Genomic DNA, 20,607 nt, shown 5'->3' on the forward strand with positions numbered 1-20,607 from the left:
AACGCTGGCTAAATGTAAACACTGACCCCTGTTTAACTTTATCCCACTGTTGATATGATAACATGAGATGCTCAAATTAAATAAATATATTAATAATAATAATGTTTTACCTTTTCCTCATGCTCCAGTGGTTGACATGTTATCACAGAGCCTCCAGAACTCTTGGGAAATGTGGCTTTACAGTTGCTCAACCACTGTGTGTAACATAGGGCAACGTAAATAACTCTGCAACAATATACAGGTGACATCTAGACTGACAAGCACAACATTTGAACCACCTACAGTGAGAACTGCCTCCCTTCTGTTGTTGTAAGTATCGAGGTATTCCTGAAGTTCCAGCACGCTGAATTTCATCTTTTCAAGGAGTCCATAAGACATGATCTGGAAAAATACAAATTGCGTCATTGAATTTGTTCAAATATCACTGATATGATAAAAAGCTACTGTTAGGAAAGCTAACTGTCAGGTATCTTACTGTGTCTGCATCAATAAACAGCGTTGGGCACTCTGAGCATGATGTCAGCATCTGAGAAGACCTCAAAAACTTTGATCCTAGTCCTCTCAAGCCATCACCAAGGTAACTCACGGCATCACAGGTCAAAGAACAAAATTTGGTCTGGATGTTCTGCAAAACCAAACCAAAAAAAACAAGCTGTCTGTAAAACCACCAGAATCCATCCAGCATCATTTAAGGCACTAACAGTACATTCTTCATTATTTCAATTTTTCTGAAATGTTGCCCTGTCAGCTTTGATCAGTGAAGTGAACAACATCCGGTTAATGAATCTCAGGAGATTCAAGCTGAAAGCATCTACAGAGGGACCTCTATTTGCAATTAAGCAAAGGTCAATCAGCCTTATAGCTAATCCTGTTAACCTTTATTATGCAATTTGACACTGCACACTACAAGTAGCACTAATGTCCTTCACGAGTAAGCTGGCTACAGGGTCAATCTATAATACCTGAAAAAGTGAAGAAAACACATGAAAAGTGTAGACGGCACAGGACCCATCGGAGTCGGACACAAGCTGGTTGATGTGGCTTCGCCAAGCCTCTTCTGCATCATCGCACACAGTTGGCTGGAAAGCCGCAAGGATGGCAGAGAAGAAAGGTGACGGTGGAGGTGAAGACCGTGACTCCAGCGTGTCATCTGGCTCGTGCTCAGCAAGACTGAATGGATATAACCACATCTTAGGAGAAATGCATTTTTCATGGCACTGTATCTATTATAGTTCACTTTTACAATAGGCACCTTGGTAAGCAGCCTGCAAGGTCCAATTCTCCTTTGTGATCACTGTTAATTATATCCATTGTCAAACTGTGATATTCAGGGGGCAGTTCAGTGATGGAGAGGGAAATGTCATCCTCATGGACATCAGTGTTATCATCTTCTTGTGACACCTCATTTTGAAAGAAAGCAAAAAGGACGGATCTCATCAACTGGTAACACAAATGTATTAAATTACTAACCAAATACTGAGGCAGCATGCATGAAATGTATTCCCTCTGTTATTTTTAATTAATAAACAGTAACACTAACCTTGCCATGGGACCTATGGACACTCCTTGTGGTGTTTTCTTTTATTTGGTGAATTTAGTGTGCAAAAATTATGCCAATTAAATGGATAAAATCATTTAACTTGGCCAGCATTGTGGCCCTGCACACTCATGGTTTGGAACAGGCAATGTGTAAACCTTTCCTGACCTCCCACATGCCAAGAGATTTTAGTTTTGCTTAGAGCCACCCACACACAAGCAATAGGTATACACATTGCCTTAAATAGACAGATACAGAAAGAGAGAATTTTTTTTTTGTTTGTTTCTACTGCTGGCTACAACCCCTCACATCCCCAGACAAACTGCCACAATTAAAGTCAGACACAAACTAGCTCAGAGCCCAAAGCGTTACAGATCGCCTGCTTGCCGATTTTAGTATTTTCCCCTTTTGCATGCAACTACTGAAATATCAAGAAAAGGTCACTCATGCTCTACTCTAAAGAAAAGAAATGTAGAAAAGTCACAGCGCAACAAAATAACACTTATGAGAGCCTTAATCCAAAGCACATTTAAAATTCAAGACACAAGGTAAAAGAATAGCCCCTATTTAGCAAAATTAGTAAAGAACTCCAGTATTGAACTGCGATAGGAATGAGTAGTTCCCAGAATCTCAGACACTCTGAAGCCCTTATTCACCCGCTGCTTCGAGTCCTCGGGCAGTTGGACCTCGAAACTCGGATTTTTGGTGCTCAGAGGAGTTGAATCTGCTGAAGCTGTATCACAGAAGGCAGAGGGAGAGTCGATGCGACTGATCTCTGCAGTTGGAGACAGGCTGACGGTCTGGAAAAGAGACACAGACAAATTTAACAGAATCTTTAAAAACAAACAAAAAAAAAAAACAACAGTGAGAACTGAACTAAAACAGCAAAATGCTCCTCAATGCTCCTGTAAGAAACAAGAAAGAGGTGGGGATGTGTTGATGCATGGGTCTCAAACTCCCACCAGAACTTTGGCAACCTTTCACTGATGCTGAAGACCACTTTCTGCCATGGAATAACAGAAAGGTAATGGAGCAATGATGTAACAGAAGACTTAACTATGTGGCTCCAAGCCTTAATCCCAGAGAGAATGGCAAGTTTTCAAGCCTAGTAATATAATATAATAACATTGTTATTATTGAAAGGTGACTAACTTGGCACCTTTTGCTTGTTACAACTGGTCGAAAGTGATATTTAAGGTTTTACCTTCATTATGACTTTGAATTATTGCCATACAAATGAATAAACTCACAAGCTGTGAGTGGGAGAGCGTCTGGCTGGTGGCGAGGGAATCCTCCTCAGACGACTCGTCCGAATCTTCTCGAGAGATCTTGGTGAGGCTGGGCATGCTGCTGGACATGTGACTCTCCTCCAGAGGCTGCAGGTCATTTCGGTCCAGACTGTCTATGGAGCGTCTACGCACACCCCAGTTGAAGTTGTCCATAGTCTCTCCCTGCAACAGTAAACAGCTTTGAAATACCAAGTACCAAGCAGTACAGCACGATCTTTTCTTCAGCACAAACACGCATACTTCACACCGATATTTACACAACCATGCAGTGCAGGTTCAGGGAGGGGGCAGTTTGCTTTTTCCTCCCTTCAAAGCTAAAAAGGGAAGGAGCACTGGTGCTCAGTGCAATGAGCCCTTCACACCATTCAGATCTCCTTGACATGGTTACACTTCAAATATTAAAAGGCTTTAATTGCTTTGGTCTTTTTAAAAAATACAGAGTGCCTTTTCAAGCTGGCACAACTCCGGAGATGCTGGCCAACTCTCGCATTCCAACAAAGCTCCACATCAACAGGCCAAACAACAGAGATATCCAGTTGTGATTAGTTTAAAACCTATTACTGATGGAAAACAAATGGTTTAACTTTGGCCTTTAGATTCTATTAAAAGGTTATCATACTATATTAAACACCAATTACAAAGTTGTTGGGACTCTTTCCTCATTCCTCAGACATTTAACTTGTTATAGTTTCATTGAAATTGACTATGCTGCACTTTTCTTGGTCATATTAGTCATTATAGAGTTTCATGTTGTTTTAATGAGGCTAAATCAAAAGAAATACAAGTTCTATATTATATAAGAATAGGACTTTTTGTTACTTCCACTTACTAAATAATAAAGGGTAAGGATTTCAGGATTTCAGCGTGAGCACAGTTTCTTCTACTGAGTCTCTAGATGGGGCTAACGCTCCATGTGAACAACTGTAGCTTGCTTTAGAAAAATCCCATCATGTTGATCAGATTTGTATCATAATTGTATTACAACCATTTACACAGGTATATAAATTATAATTATATGCATTAATTATATGCCAAACACATCCTAGCTCATAATTAAAAATAATCAAACAGTATGTGCTTACACTGTACTACAAAACAGGTCTGGTTTTGTCCAGGTGACTTCAGGGTTAACTCTGAGCTCGGACCTCACTCGGACCTCTGTGTACGGATAGTAGGAGGGTCTTTTTTTTAAACAGTATCTAAAATCTTTGTCTTTTCCCGATGAGCATCAGGAACAAGTACAGATTCATTGATGCAACTTTATTCCCACACTTTTTAAATTTTACAGTTCTTGTATTTATTCTTAACTTCCTCTCAGACTGCTGAACACCACTGAGGCTGCAGCTGAAAGAATAAAAACTAAAACATTAATTTAATGGAATAATAAATAAAACCCATCAGACTGTCCTGCCTCTTAATGGTGGAGCTGTAATATTGATAAGTCTGTTAACTAACACAGTCAGCGTTTTTGACAGCTTTCCTTCCTGCCTTCACATAGGTAAGACTTTATTCAATCTTTCCCAGCCTTACTGACCAAAGCACTTAAAGCACACTTAAAACACATTCATACAGTGCTTTTAATACTAAACTACTGCACTGCGCTTTTCCTTTCACACTCACATCACCAATTTGTCTGCAGCAGCTGTGTTGTTTCAGCCTGTATCATGTGTTTAACTTCTCCATAGTTTTCTAATATCAGTCTTTGTAAGATCAGTTGCTTATCTGCCAGTAGACCTGCCCATGGTTGTGATTGGTCAGATGCTGCCAACACCACTGCTTTCATGTGAACACACTCATAATTAGACTGGAAAACCCTGGTTTGACTCATCGAGTTGAAGCAGGTGAACCACCTTAGTCTGATTGCCAATGGAGGGTCATATAAATCCAGATAACAGAAACATATCCAGGGTCTGCTGAACTTGCTTTGTGGTACACAGCCCTGCTAAAATATGCTTTAAGATGTGCTGTATTTTACTAATAACTACTAGACCATGATTATGAGCCTGGTCCTCTATGATGTAAGGGTGAAGTAAGCTAAACATGCTGTGCTTCCAGGACTTTGACTTCTCTCTGCTACAGGATCATTGGAGAATCAGTTTTGTAAATGAAACAACATGCACGCACGCCTTCTACTCTTTGAGTTGACTAAATTATCTGCACAAGCAAACTCTTATTTAGAGAACACAGCAAGTAAAAATGTAACACGACCAAACTTACCTGTAGCTCCTAGATAGCACAGATGGAAAAAAAAAAAGCAGAGAAAGAAACCCTCGTTACACAGAGCAGGCAGACCTGACCCAACACAGTGCTGCTTCTCACAGGAAATTACTCAAGCTTACCATGTTGTTATACAGCTAATCCAACAGGAAAAGTATAAACAATTTTCCTCACCAATATCCTGAACCTCACCTCTCCATCCTCAAGCTCAACATCCAGGAAGTCAAAGTCTCTAAAGACTCTGAACTGCTGCTCTGAGGTGGTGTCGTCCGTGTTATCTGGTTCCCGAGTCCCGTCATCAGAGGATACCTGGCTGGGCTGGTGCTCCATAAGATCCAGCTCCCCGCAGCTTGAGAAGATCACCTATACAGAGAAAATTTCATTTTTTAAACCCATGATTAAAAAAACGATCTTTAGGTTAAGTTCAGAGTGTTGAAATTCACGGCTCTGCCAACATAAAGTGTTTCTTACTGAAGGATTTTTTGTGAGCCCCACTTCTTGTCCAAGCAGAGACAACACGTTCACCAGTTTTTCCCGTGTTCTTTTCTGCAGAGCGAAAGAGAACAAATGCACAAATTTAATTTAATTTGATCAACATGTGACCTGTACATCTGATCTGAGTACCTCGCCACCTTCAAATTTAGTCTGAATGATCACATTTTCAAGCATTTACCCACCATCAACATGCATTTTACATGCCCGGTATAAACAGGGTGATAGCATATCAAACACAGCCTGTGTATCAAATACAGCCAGTGATGGTGTCATAAGAGTTTCACACGTTGACCCCTGATCCTTCAAATTATGAATGTACTTCTCTGAAGGAACGGGAATATGTTTTCACCTGAGAAGACTGAGGCCTTTTCCAGCTGATGGGCACCAGGACGTTGTTTGAAGTGGATCCAGAGGAGGTGGAGGAGGTGCTGTGGGTCACTGCTGTCGTCATGCTCTTCACATCCTGGCCCGGAGCGCGCCGCAGATCATCGAAACGACGACCAATCACTGGCGTCTAAAAGCATGGACACAAAGAAAGAAACGTGCAGACAAAAACAAAATGAGGAAGAAGAGAAAGTCTTTCTCTGCTTAGTCAATCCATTACTCAGGCTCCTCTGTGGCTCCTGCTTCAGTCCAAGACGACTGTAAAGCAATCAATACTTCAAGATAGGTTGATTATTATTACAAGTGGCAGCAGTTTTTATTCCATTTGACATTCCGAATGCATGGAGCATTCAAGGAAAAGAAACATCAACTTCCTCTGTTTTACCCTCACTTTAAAAATATCTGAATATTATAGCAACTATCAGCAGTGTGTCCAGTATGTCTGAAGTTTAAAGCCACCCTGTTGGTTATCCACTACAACTCCCTGACTCACATACAAAAGAGGGCAGCAAAGAGCTGACATCATTTCCTGCCATTCATGAACTACACAAACAGCTCCCTGTTCAGTTCCCACACATACACCACTCTGCTTGTATCTTTTCCATCGCTTTCCAGCTCTGCACTGCTTGACTAATTGTGTTTACCTTTCACGCTTTCAAGCTAATCTCACAGGGTTTGGTTGAAAAGACATATCACCATTAAGGAAGGGGAAGAAATGTTTCCTTTCCAAAGCCCTTTAAAAGAGTCCACACAACCTCAACGTGTACCACACCCTGGAAAATACAGGAAATTATACAAGGGCAAGCATACATTTCAAGCCTTAACCTTTCCTTTAAAATGAGAACAAAAAGCACTTTCACACAGTGAAAAGAAAGTCAGAGAAATGGCCTCTAACCTGAGATATGTCAAAGTGGAAATCGAGCGTTTTCCCAGGCAAGGCCTTGGAAGAGCGGTCCCAGACACGGCTGATGTCCTCATAGGAGAGGTCACTTTGTGGAAACAAAGGCTGCGCCAAACTGGCCGATCGAGAAACCACCAGCTTCAGGATATTCAGCGCTTCCCTCCAGTGAACAGTCTACAGCCAACACAGAAACACACACAAATTCACCTGTATGTGCAGACAAAGAGCAACACGACCACATGATTTAAAAAGGCGGCTTTTATATAGTTTTATTTTTAGGTACAGCGGTACTAAAGGGAAATGGATTCCATATGAGAATAAGCAGAGGCCTGGCCTGTGGCAGAAAGGCAGACTGTTTATAGATTGGGTGTGTCTACAGATTTACTGCGCTGACATAAGACAGCGTTTTCCTTTTTTTCCCCCTCATGAGCACTAGCAAAAAGAGCAGGGAATAGAAGGCACTCGCTCAGGCCCCACTGGCTAAAGATTTCCACTGATCACATATATCACATGCATCAAGTATCAACTCTGCATAATGTTAACATTTCAACTCACCTGGACAAATTTCTCTATTGTTTTGAGCACCTCTATGTTGAAGGGTTTGGCTTGAATTACACACAAGTCCATGTGGCTCAGGAGGCTGTAGATAATTTGTAAAAGGGTCTGCTGCATACTGGGGAGACCTTTCTCCAACAGCTGATACAACAATGAAATACAAAAAAAACAAAAAATGTACATTAGCACCTTTAGTACACCATATTGTGGCTTAGCGCACATGAGAGCAGCGGCGCACACCTCTGCCATGTAAGTGACCAGACTCAGGGTGATATCGGCGAAAGCTTCGTGAAGATATCGACACACCACGTTGACCCAAGAGAAGCAGTCTCGCGTGTAGGAGTGTGTTTTATACAGAGTCATGACATGAGCGAGGTTGGAAAGCTTGGCATTGTTCTCCTCAAGGCATACCTACACACACACACACACACACACACACACACACACATAAAAACGTGTTGGTTTAAAATGTGTTGATTGGTGAAATGAAAACAGAAGCATAAAAAAAAAAAGCCAAACCTGCGCTATCCTTTCAGCAACATCCTGACAGAACTGCGTTGGGCCATCAAAGTTCTGCACAAGGTGAGGGAGCAGGCAGAGAACATTCAAAGGAAAACCTAACAGACAAAAAAGACACCTTGCATCATTTTAGGAAAAGTCTCCAAGCATGTACCTTTGTTTAAATTAAAGGAAACCTACAAATACAAAGTGTACTCATCAAAATTCCTGTTTACTTTTAAAACTGCTTATTTATTGACTCCCATATTATACCTATGGCTTGTGACGTGTCCACTACGGGCACTCGTGACACAGGTGTCAGTTGGCATAAGAGCTGGAGCGTGAGGTCAGTTGTGGACACTGAGGTGAAGCCCTTTAAAAGTAGCTGCTGGAGCCCCGCGAAGCTGCTCCATTTCAGCTGACTGTGCAGTTTCTCCAGCTTCTCTCTGTTCTCCTGTTTGTCCAGTGACATGTTGGCCAGCAGCTTATTCAACAGTCGTAAAGACATCTGATACTCAAACTCGAAGTCTGAGTCCATCAGCGACACTGCCACCCAGAATATGGTGGCCAGCAGGTTGCTGGGGTGGTTGATGCTCGTTGGGTCGGTGACACTGTCTCTAGATGAGGATGAGCTGTGAACCTTGGCTAACAGAACCTGCTGTTCACAGGCTTGGATACGGTCCAGTGTGGCACTGCGGGGTGGATCAGACCACCTGTCTGCCTCTCCAAACTTCTTGGGAACAGAAGAGCTCCTCTGATGTCTGCTCCTTTCTTCTCTCCTAAGATTGAGCTGCCCCGTGCTCTTCCTGTTGGACAGCAGCTTGAAACTGGTGAGGAATTCTGGAGACGACGCTCTGCAACAATAACATGCAACAATAATTTAAAAGTTAAGATATATTTGAACAGCAATACCTTCTTTAAACATAAATTATTCTAGAGACATAAACCTCGTCAAGATAGCCATGAGATCGCTGTTTTTGAGACATTCAGCCAAGTTATCCACCACAGACTCCAGTGTGAGTAATACTTCCATTACATAGCCCTGCAAGAAAAACAAACAAACACAAATGCACTTCTAGAGGATTTTCTTGTATCTTTATGTCAATAAAATAGCTTTAAAGTCAACAACAACTATAAACACAAGAGTACACGCTGACACCCTTCAAGTCCACGCACGGCGCACTGACCTGCACTTCTTCTCCGTGTTCACCAATAACTTCCACCAGCCTCGACAGCAGGTCGGACACAGCGTGGGCAGAGATGGGCTGGCGAAGGGCTCGAAACACCTGGAAGGAGCGGCCAGCGTAGTGACGCGATGAGCTGCACAAGGCTGTCTGCAGCGCTATGTCACTGAGCTGCTGCTCCAGATGGAAGTCTGATGAGGACACAGATATGACTGTGCAAATGAAAATCAATCAGTTACGCATAATGTTTAACAGTTAGAAAGAAGTAACTAATATTTACTGTTAACGACACACTGAAGGGTTACCTGACTTGGACTCTTTGAACACGGACACCACATGGCGCAGAAAGTTCGTCAGCTGCCCGGTGCTTCTTGAAATCTGGTTCTTTGGTGAAATGTCTTCATGGCACCAAAGAGGTCCATACGCTCTATAAAACAACCATTTTTAGTCACTAACAATTCACTATATTCTGAACTGTTCTGATTAAAAGTCAAAAGTCAGGTGCTAGTTTAGCCTTTTCTGCCTATCAAGTGCTGTATCTGGCAGAGGTCATTTTATTAAATACAATCCTAAACATTTGTTTGCATTATTTTTGTAAGATGACAGTTTTATTCTATTGCAATATCCTGCAGCACCACTAGGTGGGAACCTACAACCAGAAAATGTGAGAAAACTTCAGCACATATCAAAGCCTATAATATCAAAGCCTGTAAGTAAATATAATAATATAAGTGTTGCTGAGTGATTCTAACATCAGTACCTTGTGGTTAAAAACTCAATGAGCTTGTTGGTCTTCTCATTCATTTTACTGGAGGCCACCAGCTCTTCCACCTCCTGTGAAATCTCCGGCAGGTTGTTGCTGCTGCCCCCCAAACTCAAACTGGACGACGTAGAGGAAGAACTCAAACCCGAGTCTGGCACGGGAGACGCCTGACACTCCCGCAGGAAGTCAAAACCTCCTGAACACGACAGAGGAACATTTGATTTCATATACCTAACGGCAACTTTCAGCCACAGATGGAATCAGACATGTAGCGAGCAGCATGACCCGTGTTATAACATTTTCTGGAATGTGAATCCAATTAGTCTTCTGAACTGCCTGCATTCATTTTAAGTGGTGAAGCTGTGAATGCTGCTGCAAAGCTAAACACATTGTTGTTAATGAAAAACCGACCCTCTCTGCAAGAAATTACATATTACATATGAATATAACACACATCTCAAAGAAAGTTTTATGAAGCATGTTTACTTTGGATTTCAATGTAAGTGCTTTTGTGATAGCGTATTTTTTGTTGCTAATAAAATAATTTTTATAGTATATACCTTTTTTAATACACTCAAATGAAAAACAAACACAATGTTTTGAAATGGGATGACATTAGCAAAAACATTTTATCAGCTGGGAGAGGAGGGGAGCTAAAGCCTTAGCAGATGGCCCCAGTTTGAGAAAGAGGATAAAAATAGCAGAATGGAATGCTTTAATCAAGACCTTTGATGTCCTGTGGGCTCAATATTGCTTTTGGCACAGCATCCAAATATTTTCTCCCAAGATAAGAACCTTATCTATTGTCTGAAAGGAATGCTAGCCATTCCTTCCTGATGTTCAAGCATATGTTAGCCAAAGAGATGAGCAGTGTGTCAATGGGCCAGCTGCTCCATCAACTTCACCCAGGTCCACTCCAACCATTTAGTGAAGCGCGAACGTATTTATAGCTGGAAAAACTAATATTATAGGCAGATATGTTTACCTGAAAGCAAGTACTCCAGCTGGAGTTTTGAAGGTTTGCACGTGAGGGTCTTGGTGCCATTGATCTCACGTGTCTGCAGTAAGACCGCTGCGATGGTCTGGAAGTTGTTGTCACACGACAGCGTGATGAGCAGGTGGAGGAGAAGACGTTTACTGTGCTCAAACACCTCCGGACGAAAGTGATCCATTCCTTAATTAAACGACACAATTAGACATGTTAGTCCGTTTCATTTCAAGGTGATGCCAACTGTAGTCATCTGGCACCAAATAACGCAGTAAGTTCAAAAACCTTAAAATGTTATAGAGAGAAAATGAGGGATTTCCTCTGAGCAAGTACTCAGCAGCAGTGGGGAGGAAATCTGCCTCGATCGATTGGGTTGAGGGTGAAGTTGAGTGCTGATGACTATCACTAGATTAAGATTCCTACTGCTGTTTGTACTTAAGAATATGATGGTGCATTAAAAGAGTCATTGTTATATATTTGTTATATATATTTCCACTCAACTCTACAGTGCATCATTTGATATATATACTCATTATATCATGGTTATTAAGTGGGAGACTGATTGTAGAGTGAATTTACCCAAAAACAGGGCATGTAGCAGCAAAGGCAGGTGCATGGTCCAATCCTCTGTCACACTGTGGTCCACCACCATCTCTGTCATGAAGATGACCGCTATGTTACACCTATAAAAAGTAAATATTCATACTGTTAACCCTCTCGGTGAAGCATGTTTCTTAAGATGGATAAATCAAACTGAAGCATGCTAAAGATGGTTACAGATTAATACTATTACAGTAAATTCATTTAGGAGTGTCACAGTGGATTACAGCAACTAACCTGTGCAGTGGTCCCTTGGGAGTGATGGTCTCTGGTAAAAAGTCCACCAGTGGAGCCCAACATCCTCCATTCAGAGGCATGGGCAGAGGATGGGGCTGGTTGGTCTCAATAACAGCCATGAGCCAGTTAGCATAGGGTGGCAAAGGTTCACCTAAATGGTTAAAGAGTGCAGTGTTCACAACAGCAATTGCAACCTGAATTGCAACTTTCAGATTCTCCACATCTGACTGTGGGTGATGTGGATACATTTTGCAGATGGAAGATGCATTTAGATAATAAAATCATGATATAACTGTCATGGTGATTTTCCAATATTATTTTAATACTCTAATTAAATTACTTAAATTAAATTACTACCTAAATTAAATTACTTAAAATACTTAGTCACATCACCCTCCAGGACAATGTCAGCCTAAGAGGGTTTAATAAAGCTGTTTTTGGGTCACTGGCAGCACTGCGGAGGCCCCGGGCTTGACTATTTGTATTTTAGTGCCAATTCTCACAGATTCCCTTAAAAAGCCCCAGGCCACTTTACACTGCTCATGAATTATCAACGGCGCACAGCCGATTCCCAATTTACCCTCCAACCCAGTCTGTATATTCCACACTCCTCAAACCATCACAACCACATTTTTTTCTCAGGGTGCTTGGTACAGACAAGCACTCACTCTTATCTTCATCGTAAGATCCTCCTGAACTGTTGCTGTAGCGCGATTCCAGACGGTTGTGTGCTCGTATTATGTGACTGAGCCTGAGGTCACAGAAAACGATGATGAAGGGTTTTGCTATCAGTGTAATTTATCAAATCACAAGATTTTAAGAACTCATTGCCCACTGACCTCTCCTCACTCTCCTTTAAAGTCTTGATATCGTCTGTGTCAGTGAAGGTCTCCTGGCCTGCAACGACAGTATTGCTGCTTGATGTGGTGCCTAGAAATAAATCAGAGTTTAAGTGCACAATTTGTATCTTTTCCAGTTGGGAATTTAATGGCAGTTTATTTATCTCAAATGAAAAACAAAAGTGCATCTAGCTTTTTCAAAAGATGTACCTGAAGCTGCCGCGGAAGCTTTGCTTGTAGCAGTAAATCGATAGAAAGGAGGGCTATCGCAGTGTTGCACCACAGGATTGACAGGATCAGTTTGTTGCAACTCAAATATCAGTTCCTCCATGGTTTGCATTGTGTTATTTCGGCACAGATAGATCACCACCTTCTTGATCTGAACAAATACACCAACAGCTTTCTGTGAGAAAGTTTAGGGCTAAAAAAAAATAGCTACACAATATTTACAAGCAGGGCTTGATATCTTACATATGGGAGAAGGGCGGTGTCACTGCTGACACCACATAAGCTGATGAGAAACTGCAGTGTGGTTCTCAGATTGTTGCTCCATTTCTCATTGCTGACTAAAGCATTCCACACATTTTCCATTTCTGGTCCAGGTAGATCATCTCCATACTGGGCAGCGAGGATTAAAAAAACAACAGTGTTATTGGCATTCAGATTCAGATTATCTGTGCCCCTTTTATGAGGAAAAATTTCCCCAGCATGCCTTTACCTTGGCGGTCATGAACATGAGGTTATTGAGAACCATAGATGTGGCTTGTAAGGAGCCCCAACCAGTGCCTTTCAGTGGGTGTGATGAGCCTGTGCTGGTTAACTGGCTACAAGAGTCGTAACTTGAGACACATGGTGAGAAAACTGGGAGCAGCAGGCCGCTATCAACCAGCTCTATGTTACCAAGCCAGGGCAGGAGGTAGGTTAGCATGATCTGCCTCCCATTGGTATGAGTGGTGGGGAACCTCTGGCTAACCTCTGGAACAAGCAGAAGGAAAGCAATGCTGACATCAGGATAACATCGGCGGTCACTGTGGTGTTTATATTATAAGAAACTCAAAGACATACTGTACATTCAGTTTCACCATAATTGGCAGTTTGATTCTGATTCGCATATGCATTAGACTTAAACAGGGGGTGTCCCTAAGTCAAGTTAGGCTCTCGGTGTTTCTGTCGTTCGCACAAGTGTCCATAAAAAAGGACGCTTCTTTGGGAGATGAGCGAGCAGTATTTAGAAGGAAACTAAGAGAAGATGGGAGGCCTGTGAAAAGCTGTGTAAACGACATTACTGTCACAAATACAACACAAACAGCTACCTGAGAACAGAGGAAGTGTGAGCTCAGGGTACATTTTGGCCAGCTGGCTGGAGAGCTGCGGTAGGGAGACACTGTACAAAGGTGGCAGTGGCCCATGTGTGCCGTAGAGGATACTGTTTGGCTTCTGCTCTGCAATCTTCTTAGAGTACGCAAACAACTTAGCTTCAAGAATCTGTTAAATGAAAGAGGGAGAATGTGTCACTAAGGCTGGGAACCACGTAAAACTGCACATGAAACAGAGGTTTCTCACCTGCATTAGCTGCATTGAAATCTCATAGATTTCTCTGTTGGTGTCTGACGCCTTGAAGAGCACCAGATTTAGCAGCGTTACTATGTCACTTGGGTAGGTTTTGCTTGTGAAGAAAGAGAGGAAAAAAAAACAGTATGAATTACTTATGCAGTATTATGAAAGTAAGTGTTTCATATTGCAAGATCTGAAATCTCCATGCTGGTGTTGCTCCTACAATATAAGGATTGCTTCAGGACCATCAATGCAACTGACTATCAACTGGAAAAACACTCAGTACAAATACTTGACCTAAATACTACCTTATAAATGGTAAAAATAGTATTGCTGTGCAATGACTTATGTAAAGTGGGTGTGTCATGCAGTATTATTTGCTTCCAGATGGGACAAGCGTTAGTATTAGTTTTTGCCAAAAAAGCTTACCGATATATGATCAGGCCAATTTTCACCCACACTTTAGTCCTTTCCAAAACCCAAACAAACTGTTTTGTTCTCCTGACTTTATTTACTATTTAGACCTTAGTAAACTGCAAGTGAAAAATAAAAACTCAACACCGACTTTTGGGTTTATACTGGACACAACTGCCGTAAAAGGAGGACATGCAGAGGGTTATGTGACAGAAGAAGGGAGAGGCAGACGATCTGGTGACTGCTGACGTTTGTTTGAGTCAGATTTCTGAGATAAAGCGGGAGGTAAATTTCAAAAGTAAGCCCTTTAAGATTATTAGCTGAGGTGACACTTTGAAGCTCAGGTTGATTTACTCGCCATTTCCTCATTTACACGAGAAAACTGAATGATGAGATTTCAATGCCAAACCCAATTAGGGAAATTGTTAGGTAGCTGCACCTCAAGAGCATATATAGAGAAATGAATGATGGCCAACTACAAAAATCATCTGCAAAAATGCATCTGAGATTTTGCACCTGATGCCACAGACTGTAGCGATGGCTTTGAAGCAGCCTGAGGCAACCTGGTTGGAGCCTGTGTAGCAGCGATCCACAGCCCAGTTGAATAGGTTGACCTGGTCAGAATTGAGCTCCAGCAGCAGGATGACAACTTCACAGCCAAGCTGATGGACCTGAGCCAGGAGCAAACAGTTTATTGTAAATGATTTAAGGACTCAGTGCAGCATGATTCTAGTGCTAATGCAACTCCTCAAGGCATGTAATGAATTTTTCTAAGGAAGAATGTGTAAAAAATAAACGTGCAGGTGATTTAGCTTGTAGCACAAATGGGAATAAAGTCAAAATCAGCTTATTCAGAAACAAAACTGCTTTTTTCCTACAAGATAACACTGAGCCGTTGGCAAGCACTAGAATTGGCCTTTTAGAAAACAGGCTTTAGAAAGCTATCCGATGGGCTTCCTGAGTCAGCTCTTTGTTTAAATGCACCGCAGTGGTAAAGTATTGGCTACAGACCCGCTGATCCTGGCAGGCTAGGATATTATCCAGCCACTTGTAGAGGTATCCATCTGGAGAGAGGCCAACGTTATCAAACACAGGCCCGCAGCACAGCACAGCAGACATGGCCTGTAAGAACATCAGCCAAGAATGCTCACATGCTAACGGTTTAAACAACCAAGACAACATTATTCACTCTGCCACGCTTCCACCAACAAATTGTAACAACAAATTGTAACAAATTTTCTTACTTATTTTGAATATGTGACTTAGCAGCTGGGTCATTTACTTATGATTACCTTTAGAGCGCAATACTGATATCTTGTGATCTGATGATTTCTGTCACTGTAGCGGTCCAGAGGAGTGAACATGATGCTGAAGGGGCCAGCCCACTGGCTGAAGAGGATGAAGAGGTGATGCCGCAGGCTCTGCTGTGGAAACAGGAAGCGCCTCTGATGCACTGGAGGTGGGGGTGGGGTGGGGGGCAAAAGAGCTTGTTATAGGTTTGCTTATTAAGAAAGTGTAGAGTCAGCAAAAATATCCAGGCATCTTAAAAGTGCATTTTTCCGATGTGATAATAGGATCTTGATGCCCCCTGACAGACCATTAGCCATTCAGTGGGGACTTGTGAATGCTTGGCAACTCGTGAGTCATCACCTGCTCTTTCCTGAACTGTCTTTAAGTGATACTATTCTTGGATCTGCTCCCCTTAGGCTACATCCAAATCAAGATCAATGTCAAGAGTCTGGTGTTCCATGCACTGTTCTAACTGCAGCCTAATGGAAGCCTATTATAAAATTCACAATTCACAAATGGACAGATGGATTACAATAGGCAGTAATAAAAAGGAATACAAAACTTTCACTTTCTCTGCTCTGTAATTTATCAGTCGGACCTAAAGAGCAGTGACTGGTTGCAGAAGTACCTGGTACGCATTGGATGAGGTTGGCCACCATGGCGCTGAAGTGAGCTCGGATGTCCTTAAGGATCTCTGCCTCTTTGTCATTCTCAGCTTCCAGAAGCATCCGGGTTAGATCCACATATTCCAGGAACAGGGCACCCAGGGCGAGGGTGTCACGTTCCAGTGCTCCGTTTGTACTGCGGCATAAGTGAGAAAACACAGAGATGCTACACAAAGCAAGTATAATGCAATAATTATGTATTAACTCCTGTTCAAATACCTGTTAAAATCTAAGCTGTAGCAGTTCCAGCAATTATTTACAAAAAGGTGTTTCATAATGTATCAAAACTCAGTGCCATGAATCCAGAGAACCCTTCTCTGCAATTAGGTACTCAAAAAAAATACAATCTACAGTAACTAAACATCAAAGTGAGAGTGCCAATGACGAGTGCAAAACTATACATATAGAAATAAAAATAGATAATTACAAAAACACTGTCACACTCACCTATCACTGATGACACCAGCATCAGCCAGCAGCTCAAAGATCCTCAGCAGCTGCAGTCTCAGCAAGTCTCGTCGTTCACGCCGCTTCTTGTTCTGCAAAACATTATTAGGACACATCTTTATTGGAATAAATCCTGTAAAAATACAACTATATCAACTCTTTAGTAAACGCTACAATATAGTCTAATATAGTTACAAATTCTAACTGTACATATGTTGCTTATATCATGTACTGAACTGTAGATACCTCAGGTCTTCTCTCTAATGCCTCTTTCATAAGGGGATGCAACTCCTCCACAAGCTCCCTGTGTGCCGTGAAAATGCAAACACGTGATATAAATGTAAAACACTTAATAAAACAATGCTATAATTAAACTGCAGAATGCCATTTTTCAAGAAAAAAAAATTTGAGCTATTAAATCTGACTTCTAGGAAAGAAGCAACTCTGCATGGCATCAAAGTATTACTCAACTATAATCCCCTGCTCATCCGCACTTTAAATCCACACAAATGCACTGCCTTTAATTATGGAAAAAAAAAATAATGAATTACAGCCTGAGTTTTTCACAGGCCCCGTCTCATTACAAAAAGACAAAAACAGAACTGAAGATCTTAAGTGGCAATCTTTCATTAATGACAGACAAATCATCACAGGAAAAAAACAGAAGTTTGTTTGGGTCTTTGTGAAGCAGTAAGCGTTCAGAGTCGAGCACCTGTTATACAGATCTTTGATTTACCTGAATACGAGCAAATTGGTGCGACCAAAGCCCAAAACTAATGACTCGGTCAACTCGATGCTCTCTGTCCTCATCAGTGGAACCAACTGCTTCAGAAGCCAAGCCACAGACGGGCTCCCGATCACCTGAAACACCGGCTGCTCAGTCAGACACATAACATCCATCATCACACCTCAGCACCACTAATTACTCAGCACTGCATTGATATAAGTGTCTGCACACTTAAGGACATATTGGCTTCATGCTCTATTCATGTAAAATAGCTGTTATGTAATTTGATGCTTTGAGTGTGAATGTCAACAAGCTCGGTATAACACCCGATCCTGGAGAGACAAAGCGCAGAGGGAATTAATGAGGACAGAGGACGGGGAGGCGGGCACCTTGTTATCGAAGCTGCCTCCGCTGTCAGCCGTAGGAGCTGTGATCTCAGGTGTCGATGCTCTCAGATGGCCGGGGCTCATGATACTGGGCTTGGCCACTCCAAAGCAAAGGATCAGGTAGTTTCTCCAAAGGGTTATATAGTTATCCCCACTGCTAGAGGTACTGGTCTTCTTTGCATACACTGGATTACTGGCGAGCAAAAGGAAATATTATTAGATCCTTTTTAATCTGAGCTGGTTTTAGTGGGGGAATTTTGAGTTTAAGCTCAATGAAGAACTGGTATCTGGTGGGAGAACCAGAAACAGGAACGCAAAATAAGGATGTGAAGAAAATAGAAAACAGAAGAAGTGTTTCATGCTCCCTCCTGACCACACTACAGTCTGCAAGGACACTTACTTTGGGTCTACCAGGGGCATGAGCATCTGCATTCGTGTGAACGCGTAGGGCCAGGCGTAGCTGAGAGCTGTGGGGCAGTGCTTGGGCAGGTTGTCCTGTCGGAGGAGGCTGTATATGCACAGCACCCAGGGGTCCTTCACAGACTGAGCAAAGATCCACACATGTGAGGGGCTCATAATGTCATAATGACTGTTGACGAGCAGTGCATTCCACTCCACGAGCCACTGCAGGTCCACGTGGTGACCAGCTGGCAGGGTGACCTGCAAACGAGCAGGTGACAGAACAGGGTCAGAGGTCAGAGAATCATGACTGAATTAGAACTTGAAGTGTTACTTCCTTCTGAGGGTTCATTCTAATGTGTAAGGCTAATTAATTACAATGTAAATAAGGCAGTAACTAGGGCATTCAGATAAATGCATAGTACACTTAGAAAAGCAATTTTATGTTGCATATGTTACAATAAGAGGTGGCTCAGTCCCAGCTGTTCATTCAATTTTTACATGATAATTAACCAACCTGGCTCCTGTTTTACTGTTTACATGACTAGCATTATTTTGTAAACCACATTTTACATGGGGTTAAAAGTCCTTTTTATATTTTTAAGTCAAGTCTTGCAGACGTTATTTGGTTTGTGGCCTTCATCTGGGTCATCATAAAACATATTATAGAGAGCATTTTAAAGAATAAATATTAAACATTCACACATCTGACAATGAGGCACCAACTAGAACGTGCTGGATCTATGTCCACCTGTTTTACTGTCAATCATTGTCCCTGCCAACAGAGAGTGTTCAGTGGGAAACTTGGGTGGTACCTCATTCAGCCATGAGCTGAAAAAACTCAGTACAGCTTGTAAGTAGGTGAGGTTGTGCCTGAAACCTCCACCATGTAAGTCAAGTCATGTGAAATGAACACATGATGAAAGGAAAATAAAAAATAAAACCATCAAAAAAAAAACTGAAGGTACAAACAACTTACCGTGTCAGAGACTGCAATGTTGACAAAGCTATCCAATATACCGGGGCCGAGCTGATCCATGATCTCTATCATTGGTTTATCATCATCCTGTAGTTGCCAAAAGCATAAATTCTTAACCTGTAATTATACATCTCTCCTATATCAGTGTTTCTTTTTCTCTGTTTTACCTCACACTGTCCGATAGTCCCAAACAGACTTCGGATCTCTTTTAGGATCGCAACGGCAAGTCTGCGGGTGCTCAGCTGGCAGGAGCAGAGCAGGACAATCGCCAGTCCCTCCACAGCATGCAGCACAGTGGAGTGTGGACTTCGCTCTGTGGGCATCTTGACATTTGAGCTGGTCTGCAGCAGCTGTGATAAAATAAAACAAAAGCTCCTTACCCAGTAGTATTATTAAAAAACACAAAACAATTTGAAATGCACAATAAATACATGCATAGTATTAGAAAATAGAAGGGTGGTCTAAATATTGAATCCCTTCTATTAAAGACAAAAATAGGTCCTATTTGACACAATGTTGCATACCTCAGTGTGCATTTTAGAGGTGTCAGACTTCTTTCCTGATGCAGCCAGGGTTAGTTTCCACTGAGTGAGGAGTTGCAGCAGTAATTTAAGGGATGTATCTAATAATCCCTGGTGGGTGTCTTGGACTTCACGCAACAGGAAGTTGGCAAAACCAAACAGGACATCGTCACGCCAGTCGGAGAAATCCAGCAGCAGGCTTTGTAAGGAATTCTGTGCTATGAGTCGAAGCTCATCGTCCATGTGTATTGTCAGTCTGACAAAAACAAAATGATACAAACAAAAAACAAAGCACAAATCTGTCATCACGTACATAATGCCGATACGAGCTCGTTCACGTGCAGATTAAAATACGATAAATGGTTACATTTTTAGCTGTTTCAAGAGTTGATTACACGAAATAGTAATTTCCTTTATATTTTAACTTTAAGAAGCAGAACAGAAAACTACATTTAAACTTCAAGTTGTAGAAAAACAGATCTTCCTTATAAAAGTGGTCTCCAACAGGCTGCAACCTCTGAGGATGAAAAATGGCAGCTTTGACAGGTGGATGCCAATACAGGTAACACTACCGGCTTCACATCTGCTACATGGAACTCGACCTCTCAGCTGCATTTGTGCTGTTGGTGACTTTGGCTTGCTGTTGGCTGTTATACTGATTTCAGTCTTGGCCAGTGAAATTCTTCTGTTTTATTTATATGTTAATTAGCATTAATTATCACTAATTAGCAGGTCTGT

General features: G+C 41.8%; 1 protein-coding gene across 1 annotated transcript in view; it reads right to left on the reverse strand.

The window, feature by feature from the left end:
* frya (furry homolog a (Drosophila)) overlaps positions 1–20,607 on the reverse strand; it is a 41,255-nt gene that overhangs the window by 2,784 nt on the left and 17,864 nt on the right. The window contains exons 18-59 of the mRNA XM_030744566.1: positions 19,873–20,125; positions 19,516–19,698; positions 19,349–19,435; positions 18,371–18,630; positions 17,974–18,163; positions 17,594–17,718; positions 17,104–17,161; positions 16,858–16,949; positions 16,374–16,546; positions 15,748–15,908; positions 15,467–15,577; positions 14,972–15,126; positions 14,051–14,153; positions 13,801–13,972; positions 13,206–13,462; positions 12,959–13,105; positions 12,698–12,866; positions 12,488–12,578; positions 12,317–12,399; positions 11,649–11,799; positions 11,391–11,494; positions 10,809–10,997; positions 9,821–10,019; positions 9,366–9,487; positions 9,064–9,251; positions 8,824–8,918; positions 8,150–8,730; positions 7,898–7,995; positions 7,619–7,789; positions 7,379–7,519; positions 6,818–6,997; positions 5,888–6,052; positions 5,515–5,589; positions 5,236–5,406; positions 5,044–5,052; positions 2,788–2,988; positions 2,194–2,337; positions 1,253–1,401; positions 963–1,170; positions 476–625; positions 283–381; positions 111–194 (exon numbers count right to left, since the gene is read on the reverse strand). Coding sequence (XP_030600426.1) covers positions 111–194; positions 283–381; positions 476–625; positions 963–1,170; positions 1,253–1,401; positions 2,194–2,337; positions 2,788–2,988; positions 5,044–5,052; positions 5,236–5,406; positions 5,515–5,589; positions 5,888–6,052; positions 6,818–6,997; positions 7,379–7,519; positions 7,619–7,789; positions 7,898–7,995; positions 8,150–8,730; positions 8,824–8,918; positions 9,064–9,251; positions 9,366–9,487; positions 9,821–10,019; positions 10,809–10,997; positions 11,391–11,494; positions 11,649–11,799; positions 12,317–12,399; positions 12,488–12,578; positions 12,698–12,866; positions 12,959–13,105; positions 13,206–13,462; positions 13,801–13,972; positions 14,051–14,153; positions 14,972–15,126; positions 15,467–15,577; positions 15,748–15,908; positions 16,374–16,546; positions 16,858–16,949; positions 17,104–17,161; positions 17,594–17,718; positions 17,974–18,163; positions 18,371–18,630; positions 19,349–19,435; positions 19,516–19,698; positions 19,873–20,125 — 6,544 coding nt within the window. The remainder of the gene's footprint in view (positions 1–110; positions 195–282; positions 382–475; positions 626–962; positions 1,171–1,252; positions 1,402–2,193; positions 2,338–2,787; positions 2,989–5,043; positions 5,053–5,235; positions 5,407–5,514; positions 5,590–5,887; positions 6,053–6,817; positions 6,998–7,378; positions 7,520–7,618; positions 7,790–7,897; positions 7,996–8,149; positions 8,731–8,823; positions 8,919–9,063; positions 9,252–9,365; positions 9,488–9,820; positions 10,020–10,808; positions 10,998–11,390; positions 11,495–11,648; positions 11,800–12,316; positions 12,400–12,487; positions 12,579–12,697; positions 12,867–12,958; positions 13,106–13,205; positions 13,463–13,800; positions 13,973–14,050; positions 14,154–14,971; positions 15,127–15,466; positions 15,578–15,747; positions 15,909–16,373; positions 16,547–16,857; positions 16,950–17,103; positions 17,162–17,593; positions 17,719–17,973; positions 18,164–18,370; positions 18,631–19,348; positions 19,436–19,515; positions 19,699–19,872; positions 20,126–20,607) is intronic.

This window comes from Archocentrus centrarchus, chromosome 13, assembly GCF_007364275.1.
Source record: "Archocentrus centrarchus isolate MPI-CPG fArcCen1 chromosome 13, fArcCen1, whole genome shotgun sequence".
Classification (NCBI taxonomy): Eukaryota; Metazoa; Chordata; class Actinopteri; order Cichliformes; family Cichlidae; genus Archocentrus; species Archocentrus centrarchus.